Here is a 13,806-nt window from a genome sequence, read left to right on the forward strand (position 1 = left end):
CAGCTAGGTGTTCTAGTACTCCGGGAGTAAACTTCAGATAGCACTCTTACCTTTTAGATAGTTACGTGATACCATTCTGAGTGGTATTGTTAAAGTTGTATTTCACTTTATTATAAACCTAGAAATCTCTCTTAATATTCTATTTTACACAGAGACCAGCTTGAGAGGTTGCACAAAATCTTTGAAATGCTTTTGCAAGGGGTTGCATCGATATTTATTTCTATTACGTTTTTATTGTGTGATTTTTTAAATTGTAAGGTTTATGTATAAGTGGCAAGGTCTGGACCGCACCTCCATGTTTGTGATTTTTGAAAGCTCATAGCTATTAAGAGGTTGATAAGTAAGGGTCATACTCCTTGGCCTGTTAGGGGCACATGAGATGGTGCTGATGTTTTATAACATGTTTTGATCCAGGGAAAAGCTTTTCTGAGTGTTAACTTTTGAGTCAGGCTCTGAGGGCAGCAGGAGCCTTTTACAGGGGTCTCCTGAGTCACGGACTGCAGGTCTGGAGTGATTACCTGAGTCACCAGTCACTGGCGTTTGCATCCTTGGTCCTGGTAATCTGATATGGACGGGGCCCACACACTGGGAGCGCATGTGTCATAGTGAGGATAAGAAGACTGGTTGAAAGGATAAGAATCCACATTCCCTTAAGCACAACTGGATTCCGCAGGAGCCTTTGTCATCATCAGATTTAGGCTGAGTGCTGTTGACAGAGAGAGAAAGACTTCAAACAGGAGGTGACTTCTTGTAGTGTGACGTGTTTTTATGGCCTTGCCCCTTCCAGAGGGGACAGGTTTTTATAATACTCACACCTGGATCGACCGTACCATGAAGACTTGGCTCTGTTCCCACCAGGATGTGGTTCCACTGAAGTCAGGTTGTATCCTGAGTTCCATTTTAGCTGTTTTGGAAATGAACGGATTGATGTGTTATCAGAGATTTATCTCGAGTGAACTCTTAAATAGTTGCAGAAAGCTTCTGTTTCCTTATAGGCTGAAGATTTAGGGATTTAAAATGGTATTTTAGAATTGCATTTTAAGGCTAACATTAAATAGCTAATTATTAAGTATTTTATACTTTTTTTTTCTTGTTGCATCTCTTGAATATTAAAATCTGGTGTTTTGGGGGCTTAATATTTGCTTTGTATTGTAATTGATGTTTCTATTTTTAATTATGATTTTTACAGTGTTGATATTTTATATCTCTGACCTCAGTTTTCATCTGTTATCTATATTTTAGTTAATTATGCTGCTCTGTAGTAATTCTCTGTTGGGGAGAATACCATTTTCCAGAAGCTGCGAGTGGTTTCTAGTGTGTCCTTTTACTAATTCAGAGCTAAAGGTGGCAAGAGCCTTGCTCAGAAAGAGGAAGGACAGCCCTGCCCTGGGAGCCGTTTGAGGCCTGGTTGAGGAGAGCCTTGCAGAAAGAGAAGGGAATTGTTGGGGGAATGTGACTGGGAACCCATTCGGAATCAGAAAACTGAAAAACAAAAGGTACCGTACAGAGGAAACTTAGAATTTAAAAAATGGCAAAGAAGAGTCACAAACTCTGGTTGAAGTCCGAAGAGACTGAGCTTCTACGCCTTCAGCAGTAACTTCGGTGGAGAATCGTTGGTCTTTATCAAGCCTCTGCTCCAGCTTGTCAGAAATGGGCTGCATTTTCCTGTTATCTTCTGGACCATGCTGTCACTTGGGATGCGGCTAGTGTTTCCTGGATTCCATCCTCTGATTGTTAATGAGATATTGAAGTCTTTAGACCGCGAGTTGAGTCCCTTAGGACCCTCAGAGTGCTGTGTCGGCTGACAGTGAATTATTCATAATTACCTGCATTTGATATTTGAACCATTGTGCGTGTGTACTCCTTGAATTCAGTGGAATCTCTGCTTCTGCTATTTGACTTTGAGAATTATGGATTTATATCTTAACTAAAAGGGCTTCAAGTTATACCATATTGTTTTTCGCTAATGTGCTTCTTATAAATAACCAGACGTTTGCCAGTCTCTGTTATGGTGTGGTGTTGAAACTCAGTGCTGTTACCTAATTTTCCTTCGACATCAACATCATTAACTTTTCTAGAATATATTATCTATTGGTTGAATAACTTATAGCTATTATCCATAGAACTACAGGATTTATGGATTTCTTTTTTTTTCTCTGACACGATTTAAAAGTACTCGTATTAATCATTTATTCCTTTCTTTAGGAATAAAGTGATAGTTGCCTAGAAATAGACAGTTTGCTGTGGTTGGATCAGTAATTGTCTCCTTCAGGAATTCAGGATGATAGTGAGTGAGTGAGTGAGTGAATGGCTAAATACATACATACATACGTACGTACATACATACTGTGTTTCAGGGAAGAAAAAACCCCAGGAAAATAAAAACAAAGGAAACAAAACTGAAGACATACAGCTGAAGACAAGTGAGCCAGATTCCACCTCTGCAAATATGAGAGATTCTGCGGAAGGTAAGCTTGGGTATTGAGCTTGTAGGATTTGGGTATGTATCACCAGTTACTTTAACTTTATATGTCCTTGGAGTGTCCTTCTGAGAATCATCCAAGAACTACAAAGGGTTAAATGGCCAAAAGGTTGCCTACATTTACTGAGATGTACTAAGCCTTCCACATCCAACCTCCCCTTCAAAGAATTATTAAAGACCTTCCTTGTTAAAAATGGAAGTATTCCCTGGGTAAAATAAAATGAAATGTTCTATACGTGCGTTTATAAATAATTTATAAAGTTCAAAACCATCAAAAGAAATCTATGTTGACAGAAGTCAGACTGGCAGAGGCTGAGGTGGCTTCTGGGATATAGCACTAGCCTACCACCGATCTGTGGGGTGGGCATGTCGGTGTATTTTACCTTGTAAACATTTTATCTTGCTCTTTACTTATGATTTATACACCAGGTATGTTTTGCCCTTCGGTTAAAAAAATTACTTAAAATATGAAAAACTGTTGATTTTATATATCAGAATGAAAAGCTTTAAATTCGTATTTTATCTCTTTGAGTTTCTCCCCATAAAACTTTTTCTTTATGGTACCTTCTGAGGGTCAATCAGTATGGCCCTCTGTGACGTAGGAACTCAGGAGCGGATGTAGAGCTAACCGGAAAGGCAGATTGCTCAGTGCTCCTCATAGTTGAGCCACCATTTTGAGACTGTTGCTCTTAGCAGGGAGGGAGCTGTGTCTTAATTTGCTACGTGGCCAGTTTATGCAGAGACCGGAACTTGCTCAAGAGTTGTTCATAGTGACCCAAACAGGCGAATTTTAAAATGTTGGCTTGTGACTCTTTCAAGAAACAACTGAAGAGAAAAAAAACCAACAAAATATTTTGGATGCCTTTTAAGCTATTTTATTAACACTGTTTGTGGTGATGACATTCGTAAAGGCTTATAATTTCCTGTGGCATTGTAAGAACAGACAAGTTTACTTCCCAGAGCCTTATGAAACTAAGCTCTGCCTGCCAGTAGCAGATTTGCTAAGACATTTGTTGGAACAACAGCAACAAAAATGCTAGAGAACTTCACGACCTTTCAGTACATAATTTAAAAAGAAATCGAACAACACGTCTTCCCTTCAAAAATTCAAGTTATTTTTTCCTGATACAACATCAGGTCTCCTGAGAAAAGATGCTAGTGTTTACCTGTTTGTGGATTAGCTGGTCATAGTGCAGTGTGGTGTTGGCTTCTCCTGAGTATTCTGGATCCTGAGCAGACAGTCCAGATCCTCCCTTGTGTCCCCCAGACCATCCTTTAGGTTTAAAAACGCAAGCCCTGGTCAAGCATGCGCACACGCCCCGCATGGGCCTTACTGGCCAGTAGAGCTGTGCATGTCTTAGGTCCTGTTTCTTTGGACAGTTTTTAATCCGGAATTATCAGCCACAGATTTTGACTAAAAATGGACACTCAAAAGAAGTTTCTGAGCTTTAGAGGTGTTATTTTCATTTTCTCTTGTTTCATTTCACCTTTTTTTTTTTTAGCAACATGCTGGGTCTTTGTTGAAAATGTATTTGAACAAGGAGTTAGTGCCTGATTTGAAATATATTACCATCATCAAGTGACTGGTTTCCCATTTTGTGGAAAACTCATGGAATTTATGAAATTTGGAGGAGAGAAAGCTGGTTTCTATTTAAAGGCAGAGACCTCATTGCTAGTAAATGTAGCAGCAAATGGGTAAAAGTGAGACTGATATTCCTAGGAAACAGCAAGATGGCTAGGACTGAATAATTGAGTTGGGACATATTAATGGCTTGCATTTGCAGAGCTTGGGACGTGTTAGCCCCTCCCTCTCCCCTGTATCCAGATCTCTAACAGGCCTCTTCTGTCTTGATAGTCTGGCCACTTCGTCTGCCTATACTGCTTCTTTTCATTTCCACCTCTTAGTGTAGGCAGCCATCCCTCTCTCCTGATACCACTGCATCAGTGTTGGCCCTCTGCCTCTGGTAATGCCCTCTTCCCAGTCCCTAATCCACGTCACAGCCACATTTCCCAAGTGGACTCTCCCGCTTTAACATACCTAATGGGTCCCCATTACCCCCAGGTAAGTCCACACTAATTCACAGTGTGCTACATGTCTCGATTCCCCTTGCTAATTTTCCTTATCTGTCCATTGATCTTCAGGTTTAGCCTGCTCTGTCCTCTAAGGAGCCTTCCGCAATTAACTAAGCCACATTAGCTGTTCCTGTGTGTGCATCTGTAGCATGTACTTCACAAGCATCATCATTTATGATAGTCGTGTTGCCTGCTTGCTTGTAGGCAGCTCTTACTAGAGTCACACCCTCTAAGGATAAGGATCTTGACAGTCTTGTTTGTCTAGTAGTAGTATATATAGTAAATATTTGTCCAGTAAATGGGGGAAGAGTCAGTTAACAGAACCAGGAGAAGTCACAGTAGCTCCGCCTCCCCTCAGAGCCTTTTTTAACTCTTCAGGGGTGTACAGTAAAAGGGAACTAATTCCACAGAGACTAAGGTGGTACTGTAGAGAAAGCGGCATTGTGGGCTTTTCCTGTCAGCATCACAGGTGCTCTGCCAGCTCCTGTCTTAGCGTTTCCTGCTATCCCATGTTCTCTTCCAGCCACGACTCCATTTCTCTGGTTTTCTTTAAAACTGCACTTGGAAGAGTTGCTTCCATTCTCTTAGGAACTCCTTTAGGCATTTGTCCCCACTGCTCCACTGAAACTGTTGTCACGGATCACCATGGCTCCACCTCGGTAAATGGAATGTTCAGTTCTTAGTCCTCATCTTAGCCCATCAGCAGTTCTGGACACAGCTGATCGCTCCGTCCTTGAAACTTTCTTTACTTACCCAGAGAGCCAGCATTCTTTGCTCTCCGGATAGCTCACTGCCATTCCTCCAGCCCCTTAAGTACTAGAGTCACCTGGGGGGCAGTCTTCCAGCCTCTCTTCTGTCTGCATTCTCTCTCCAGGTGACCTCATCCAGTTCCATGCTCCAAATACCATTTCTGGTCTGAGGACTTATATATTTCTGGGCTCAGCCTCTTTGTTGAACTTGAGTTGTATGTAACTAACTACTTAACATCTTTATTTGGATATCTGTTGGGTACCTCAGAGTTTAGCACATCCAGAATGAACTCTGGCTTTTCCTTCATGCGCACACACACACAGACCAAACCTGCTCTTCCCTCAGCCTTCTGCCATTCAGTAAACAGGGTCATTGCAGCTGCTGCAGGGTCCTTCTTGGCGCCTCTCACCCCAGCCAGTCAGCAAGAACATCTTGCTAGCTCCTCTCCAGAATGTATCCAGAGTCTGACCGCTTTGCACCCCCCCGCCTCCCACCCCCAATGCAGCAAGGCTCCCGCCAGCCCTTTTCCTGGGAGATGCAGCTCTTGGTTTCCCTACCCCCACCCTTGTCTCCCTGGAGTGTTCTGTTGTCTTTGTAGCAGCTGGAGAGCTTCTCTTTAATGTAAAAGTTAGGTATTTTGTATTTCTCTGTTAGAACGTTCTGGTAGTTCCACTCAAAGTAAAGGCCAACAGCCTACAAATTCCTGTGTGATCTGGCCTCTGCTTACCTCTTTGATCTCATCTCCTGCTCCACCCTCCCTCCAGTCCCTCCCCCCACCCATAGCCTTTCCAGCTTCCTTGCTATTCCTTGAACACATCTAGCAAGTTCTTGACTCAGAGCTTATATATTCACTGTTTCCTCTGGAGGGCTTCCCTCCCCAAGATCTTTGTGTGACTCACTTTCTTTAGGTCTCTGCTCAGTTGTCACCCTGCTGGCGAGACCTTCCCTGTCTACTGTATGCCTCAGGTGGACCTAGGCTGGGTTTCTTCTGGGCCTTGGGACTCAGAAGTGACTTCAGATTCCTTTTTCCCTTGAGGCATTCCTGAGCTCTTAGTAGTTCTATCAGGCTTGGAAGCAAGGATCTCTGAAATTTCTTTTACTTGAAAAAATTTGGACCACGTGATTCTAGAAAGTGTTCTACCTTCAAAATACATAGTTTTAATCAGGAAGGAGGGAGAGAATCATTCCACTCAAGACAGACTACTAATCTAACCCGGTAATGTACTTAGCAATTTTCTTGTCTCATTTTGGAATCATGAGAAATCAGAATTGACAACTAGGCTCCAGAAATTCCGTATGGGCCACTTCAACACAATATCAAGCACAATAATTTCTGTAGTAATTGTATTTTGTAGTTAAAAATGCACTTATGTACGTGTGGCTAAACACAGAGAAGAATTGGAGCTCCACACGCTCTGTTCACACGTCTCCTCACTGCCCAGCGTGCCGCCTGGTACACAGCAGGCACTCTGTAAATGCTTGTGAATGAAGGAGACGGATTCGACTCCAATGCAGCTTCATAAATGGGAGTGTGGAGCTCTTAGTAATCATTGTCGCCTTTACACATTTTAAGGAATAAGAGAAATAACTCGAACAATAAGAAGTGATCATAAAGTGGCTAGTTTTTGCCCTCACCTCCATGCCTCTGCTTGCCTGTGCTTTCTAGGTTCCAAAGAAGAGGACGAGAAGACTTCAGCTTCAGCAGCTGAGCCGACAGCCGCTCTTCAGGAGGTGGTCAGTCCGGGTGTTCTTCCAGAGCCAGTAATCCCTCCCCCTGCCTGCGAGCCACAGACAGAACCAGACGAGAAGCTAGAAGCAGCCAAGTGTGAGGCCAATGACTTGGAGGAGGAGGAGGAGGAAGGGGAAGATGAGGAGGAGGAGGAGGAGTTGGAAGAAGAAGGGGAAGAAGAAACCGACCTGCCCAATGACGGTTCTGTGACAGAGCCGGAAATGCGGTGTGATGAGAAGCTAGATGACTTGTTAGAAGAACCAAAAAATACTTCAAAAGAAACTCTCGAAGATTCTCCAGAGGTAATACCTGTTATCAAAATCCCCAAAACTAAAGAAGAGGCCAATGGCGATGTATTTGAAACATTTATGTTTCCATGTCAGCATTGCGAAAGGAAGTTTACGACCAAGCAGGGGCTTGAGCGTCACATGCATATCCACATCTCCACAGTCAACCACGCTTTCAAATGTAAGTACTGCGGGAAGGCCTTTGGCACACAGATAAACAGGAGGAGGCACGAGCGTCGCCACGAGGCGGGGCTAAAGCGAAAGCCCAGCCTGGCACTGCAGCCGTCAGAGGACCCAGCGGACGGCAGAGGCCCCGCAGACGGCGTCACTCCAAAAGAGGACTTGAATCCTCCCTTTCTCGGGCAAGACTGTCTGGTCCTGAATTCAGAGAAGGCTTCCCAAGAAACAGTAAGCTCTTCTGTTGTGGAAGAGAATGGCGAGGTTAAAGAGCTTCATCCGTGCAAATACTGTAAAAAGGTTTTCGGAACCCACACGAACATGAGGCGGCATCAGCGTCGAGTTCACGAGCGGCATCTGATTCCCAAGGGGGTGCGACGGAAGGGGGCCCTGGAGGGGCCGCAGCCTCCCGCGGAGCAGAGCCGCCCGGCCCAGAGTGTCTACGTCCCAAGCACAGAACCAGAGGAGGAGGGCGAGGCAGATGACGTGTACATCATGGATATTTCTAGCAATATCTCTGAAAACTTAAATTACTATATCGATGGTAAAATTCAGACCAGCAGCAGCACTAGTAACTGTGACGTGATTGAGATGGAATCCAGTTCGGCAGACTTGTTTGGTATAAATTGTCTGCTAACTCCCGTTACAGTGGAAATTACTCAAAATATAAAGACCACACAGGTCTCCATCACAGATGATCTTCCTAAAGAGCCTTCCAGCAGCACAAACAGTGAGTCCAAAAAACGGAGAACTGCCAGTCCTCCCGTGTTACCCAGAATCAAAGCCGAGGCGGAGTCTGACCCCGCGGCGCCCTCGTGCTCCCTGAGTCTGCCTCTCAGCATAGCAACCACAGAGGCGGTGCCCTTCCACAAAGAGAAGAGTGTGTACCTGTCACCGAAGCTCAAACAGCTCCTTCAGACGCAGGACAAACTGACGACTGCTGCGGGGATGCTGGCGACGGAGATCCCCAAGTTGGGGCCTGTGTGCGTGTCCGCGCCCGCGTCCATGCTGCCCGTGACCTCCAGCCGGTTCAAGCGGCGGACCAGCTCCCCTCTCAGCTCCCCGCAGCACAGTCCTGCCCTTCGAGACTTTGGAAAGCAAAGTGACGGTAAAGCCGTGTGGACCGAGGCAGTCCTGAGTTCCAAAAAGCCCAAATTAGAAAGTCATAGCAACTCCCCGGTGTGGAGTTTGTCCGGGAGGGACGAGAGAGAAACTGCGAGCCCGCCAGGCTTTGACGAGTACAAGGTGTCTAAAGACTGGGCCGCCAGCTCCACTTTCAGCAACGTGTGCAACCAGCAGCCACTGGATTTGTCCAGCGGTGTCAAACAGAAGGCCGAGGGTGCAGGCAAGGCTCCGGTCCAGTGGGAATCCGTGTTAGACCTCAGCGTGCATAAAAAGCCCGGTAGTGACTCCGAAGGCAAGGAATTCAAAGACGGGAGCTTGGCGCAGCCAGCCTGCAGTGCTGTGAAGAAGAAGAAGCCGACCACCTGCATGCTGCAGAAGGTTCTTCTCAATGAGTACAACGGCCTCGACGCGCCCGGAGAGGAGGCTCCGGCCAGCGCCGGGAGCCCGAGCCCTTGTAAAGCCCCCCATCCCCAGCCAGACGCCGCCCTTCGTCCGGAGTCTGATTTGCCTGCCTCTGCTGTTGAGTCCTCGCCTGATGCTTCTCCTTCCTCTCCTGCCCTCCAGACGCCCTCCCTTTCTTCCCGGCAGCTGCCTCCACTCTTGATCCCAACACACCCCTCGTCCCCTCCGCCCTGCCCCCCTGTGTTAACCGTTGCCACCCCGCCCCCTCCACTCCTGCCCACCATACCTCTTCCACCTCCCTCTTCCGGGCCATGTCCCTCCCCACTCTCAAATGCTGCTGCCCAGTCCCCACTTCCAGTTCTTTCCCCCACAGTGTCTCCCTCGCCATCTCCCATCCCCCCCGTGGAGCCTCTTGTGTCTGCTGCCTCACCGGGACCCCCCACGCTGTCTTCATCATCCGCCTCTTCCTCGTCTTCATCTTCGTTCTCTTCGTCGTCTTCCTCCTCTTCCCCTTCGCCACCTCCTCTCTCAGCAGTATCGTCCGTCGTTTCCTCTGGGGATAACCTGGAAGCTTCTCTCCCCGTGATATCTTTCAAACAGGAGGAATTAGAGAAGGAAGATCTGAAACCCAAGGAAGAGTCCCAGTCCGCAGTTGAACAGGATGTCGTTCAGGAAGCATTCAACAAAAACTTTGTCTGCAATGTCTGTGAATCACCTTTTCTTTCCATTAAAGATCTAACCAAACATTTATCTATTCATGCTGAAGAATGGCCCTTCAAATGTGAATTTTGTGTGCAGCTTTTTAAGGCTAAAACTGATTTGTCAGAACACCGCTTTTTGCTTCACGGAGTTGGAAATATCTTCGTGTGTTCAGTTTGTAAAAAAGAATTTGCTTTTTTGTGCAATTTGCAGCAACACCAGCGAGATCTCCACCCAGATAAGGTGTGCACACACCACGAGTTTGAAAGCGGCACCCTGAGGCCGCAGAACTTCACAGACCCCAGCAAGGCCCGTGCAGAGCACATGCAGAGTTTGCCAGAAGATCCTTTAGAAACGTCGAAAGAGGAAGAGGAGTTAAATGATTCCTCCGAAGAGCTTTACACAACCATAAAAATAATGGCTTCTGGAATAAAGACGAAAGATCCAGATGTTCGGTTGGGTCTCAATCAACATTATCCAAGCTTTAAGCCACCTCCATTTCAGTACCATCACCGAAACCCCATGGGTATCGGAGCGACGGCCACGAATTTCACAACACACAATATTCCACAGACTTTTACCACTGCCATTCGCTGCACAAAGTGTGGAAAAGGTGTCGACAACATGCCTGAGTTACACAAACACATCCTGGCATGTGCTTCTGCTAGTGACAAGAAGAGGTATACTCCTAAGAAAAATCCAGTGCCGTTGAAACAAACTGTACAGCCCAAAAATGGCGTGGTGGTTTTAGATAACGCTGGGAAAAATGCCTTCCGACGAATGGGTCAGCCCAAAAGACTGAACTTCAGCGTTGAGCTCAGCAAAATGTCGCCGAATAAACTCAAATTAAATGCATTGAAGAAGAAAAATCAGCTTGTCCAGAGAGCAATCCTTCAGAAAAACAGGTCCGCGAAGCAGAAGGCCGACCTAAAAAACGCGTCGGAGTCCTCGCACATCTGCCCGTACTGCAACAGAGAGTTCACGTACATTGGAAGCCTGAATAAACACGCCGCTTTCAGCTGTCCCAAAAAACCGCTTTCTCCTTCCAAAAAAAAAGTTTCCCACTCATCCAAGAAAGGTGGACACTCATCATCTGCAAGTAGTGACAGAAATAGTAGCAGCCACCGCAGACGGACCGCGGATGCAGAGATTAAAATGCAGAGCATGCAGGCTCCTCTGGGCAAGACCAGAGCTCGCAGCTCGGGCCCCACGCAGGGCCCACTGCCCTCCTCGTCCTTCAGGTCCAAGCAGAATGTCAAGTTTTCAGCTTCCGTTAAGGCCAAAAAACCAGGCTCCTCTTTAAGGAACTCGAGCCCGATAAGGATGGCCAGAATAACTCAGGTCGAGGGGAAAAAACCCAAAGCTGTGGCCAAGAATCATTCTGCTCAGCTCTCGGGCAAGACGAACCGGAGCCTGCACGTGAGGGTACAGAAGAGCAAAGCTGTCTTACAAAGCAAGTCCGCTCTGGCCAGTAAGAAAAGAACAGACCGGTTCAGTGTAAAATCTAGAGAGCGGAGTGGGGGGCCGATCACCCGAAGCCTCCAGCTGGCAGCTGCTGCCGACCCGAATGAGAGCAGGAGGGAGGACAGCAGTGGCAAGCAGGAGCTGAAGGACGTCAGGTAAGCCGAGTCTCCCAGGGCCAGCCGGATCCAGAGCTCACGAGCAGGGGGGCGGGGAGGATGGTCGGGAGAAAACGACGTGTTTGCCCGATGGCTTTTTAAATTTTCTTGTATAATTCTGACATAAGCATTTAAAGGAAATGGCTGGTGCTTAAGTAGTACACGTGTGAAGAAGGGGTCACTGCTCTGGCTGCTGCCGAGATGGATACTTAGCTCTTTGTCTCACGTAGGCCTGACAAAGTGTGCCGTTTCTCTTAGGGCCAGTTGCGAATTGAATCTGAAACCATGAAAAGCTCTCAAAAGTACCCTGTTAGGAAAAGATGAAATTCCCTTAAACGTTCTTCATATCTTGAGTAATATCTCACTGTTACTTGTATTACCTCTGGATCATAGAGCATTTCTTCTGTTAAAATGAATCACTGATTCATTAAAACCACCTTGCAATCTCGTTTAACGTTTCTGCGACTCAAGTGTAGTTATAGTAATTGAGAATGCTTCTTTCGCTCATGTCTTTTTCTACTGTTTTCATTTTAAAAACCTACGTCATTGGTTAAAACAAAACACACCGTGTTCAGGGCAAAATGCCTCACGCCGCCCACTTCCTCCTGTCTCCAGGCTTCGGGTGAAAAACAGGCCAGATCCCAAAAGAGAAGCAGCTAGGTGAGAGCTTAGGACCGCAGTGAGGCCAGACCCTCCAGGCACGTGTCGAAACGTCAGCCTGGCTCGTCAGTGCCTTTGTTTCCCCAGTCACGATACAAGAACCCATCTGAGATCTGAGGTGATTCTGCGGTTTGATTCTGTGTTCTCCCTGTGTTAAGAACTGTTCTCTGTGACGGGTTAAAAACATAGGGCAATAGTTACATTTGTTACATTGACTTCTTAAACTTTCTAAGTTACTTAACCAGAGTTGATGTACATTCTTGGAATTCCTGCTGTTTCCCAAATAGTGCCTACAGGTCAGTCCTGTGAAATATCATCATCAGATAGTGAGCTGCCTGACTCTGGGCTTTCTTGGCTATAATAACCTTTATTGTCTGAAAATTTCTTTGGTGTTTCAGGCAAACAGAGTTAGCATTAACTGGGAGTGGGGAGGGGGGGTGGAATGCCATTTTGGGGAGGTCGTGAGGACCCAAAAAGTGCTGTTATCACTGCACAGCTGATGAGATGCAGTGGTGGGGGCCTCAAGTCATGGCTAAAGCAAGACGGAGAGAAGGCTCGTTAGGCGAGGCCGATGGGAATGATTTAATGTTGGAATGAAGGGTCACATTTTTAAGCTACTTCACAAATGTACTAAACCCTAAGTTACTCTAGATCTCATCCAGCATCTGCCTGCGGGCATGGCATATGCGTGCACAGCACCTTGGGGTCAGCCCTGGGGAAAGTGAGCCTGCGTGTGGCAGTTTACCTGTGGACCTGTTTGTACTCGGCCTGTGTTCTAAAGTTCCACAATAGGATGTCCTGGGACTGAGCCCTTTTCAAAGTTAAAGAATCAGAATATGCCATCATTTTCACACACTGAACTGGAAAACATCTCCCAGGTGGTCGGTGCTGTAGAATGCATCGTGTGTATCCTCTTTAGTCTCCAGGATTTGAAAAAATCCCTCTTTTCCTAGTGTATCCCATTTATATAGTTTAAGGTTAAAGTTGATGTGAAAAATGAAGATACTGTAAAGAAAAGTTCTGAGTGCCTGTAAATTTATGAAGTTCACTCAGGAAGCGTCTCCCTCACGTGGTGCTTTTTCAAGAACCCGTAAGATCACAGAGGACCAAAGTGCCTAATAAAATTGTGTCTCCGGTTTTTGCCCCAGTTCGTTTTACTTCTTTTGCTCTGTTTGATAGTTAGCTGAGGGTTCCATTGCTGGAAGGAAGTGTGGCCTAAAAGCTAGCACGGAAGAGACGAGACGACAGTGCCGTCTGCCTGGGAGGTGGCGGCCCCTCTGCCGTCACCGGGCTGCGCTGTGCACACCTCAGGAGGGCGTGTGTCTTAACATGGGGCCGCTCGCAAGGGACCATAATCTGTGAAGTTTGGGGGGAATTAAAATAAATGCTTAACGGGACTTCCTACCTGGATTGTCTGGACGCGAGAGCGGGCATTTCCTCAGGGCGTTAGTGGTGGTCTTGGCACCTTCCTCGCAGTGCCTTAGGTATGAAGTCAGGGCTCCTGAGCTCAGGCCTGGGGACGTGAGGGCTCCCAGAGATCGGGGCTCATCCCCGGCACACGCTATCGCGTTACACGGGTCAGGAGTTGTTTTAACCACCATCATCTTCCCTTTCAATATGTTTCTCCTTGCCATTTTATTCAGGGGGATTTCATGGCTCACGTTCAGAAACACTGGCTTTCTCTCTGTGTTCAGTGACTTTGCTTTACTTTCTCCATCGTGTAGTCAAGGACTTGGCACAGGGCCGGCTGTACACCCTTTTCCTGTGTCCTTCATTGTAACAACCTGTGATTACGAGCTAGTC

General features: G+C 46.5%; 1 protein-coding gene across 8 annotated transcripts in view; it reads left to right on the top strand.

The window, feature by feature from the left end:
* Positions 1–13,806, top strand: part of PRDM2 (PR/SET domain 2) — a 105,136-nt gene that overhangs the window by 65,808 nt on the left and 25,522 nt on the right. For all 8 annotated transcript variants that reach the window (XM_016149470.2, XM_016149471.2, XM_016149473.2 and 5 more), the window contains 2 exons: positions 2,358–2,468; positions 6,972–11,343. In XM_016149470.2, the coding sequence (XP_016004956.2) occupies positions 2,358–2,468; positions 6,972–11,343 (4,483 nt within the window). The remainder of the gene's footprint in view (positions 1–2,357; positions 2,469–6,971; positions 11,344–13,806) is intronic.

The sequence above is a fragment of the Rousettus aegyptiacus genome, unplaced genomic scaffold (assembly GCF_014176215.1).
Source record: "Rousettus aegyptiacus isolate mRouAeg1 unplaced genomic scaffold, mRouAeg1.p scaffold_m13_p_1, whole genome shotgun sequence".
In the NCBI taxonomy this organism is placed as follows: Eukaryota; Metazoa; Chordata; class Mammalia; order Chiroptera; family Pteropodidae; genus Rousettus; species Rousettus aegyptiacus.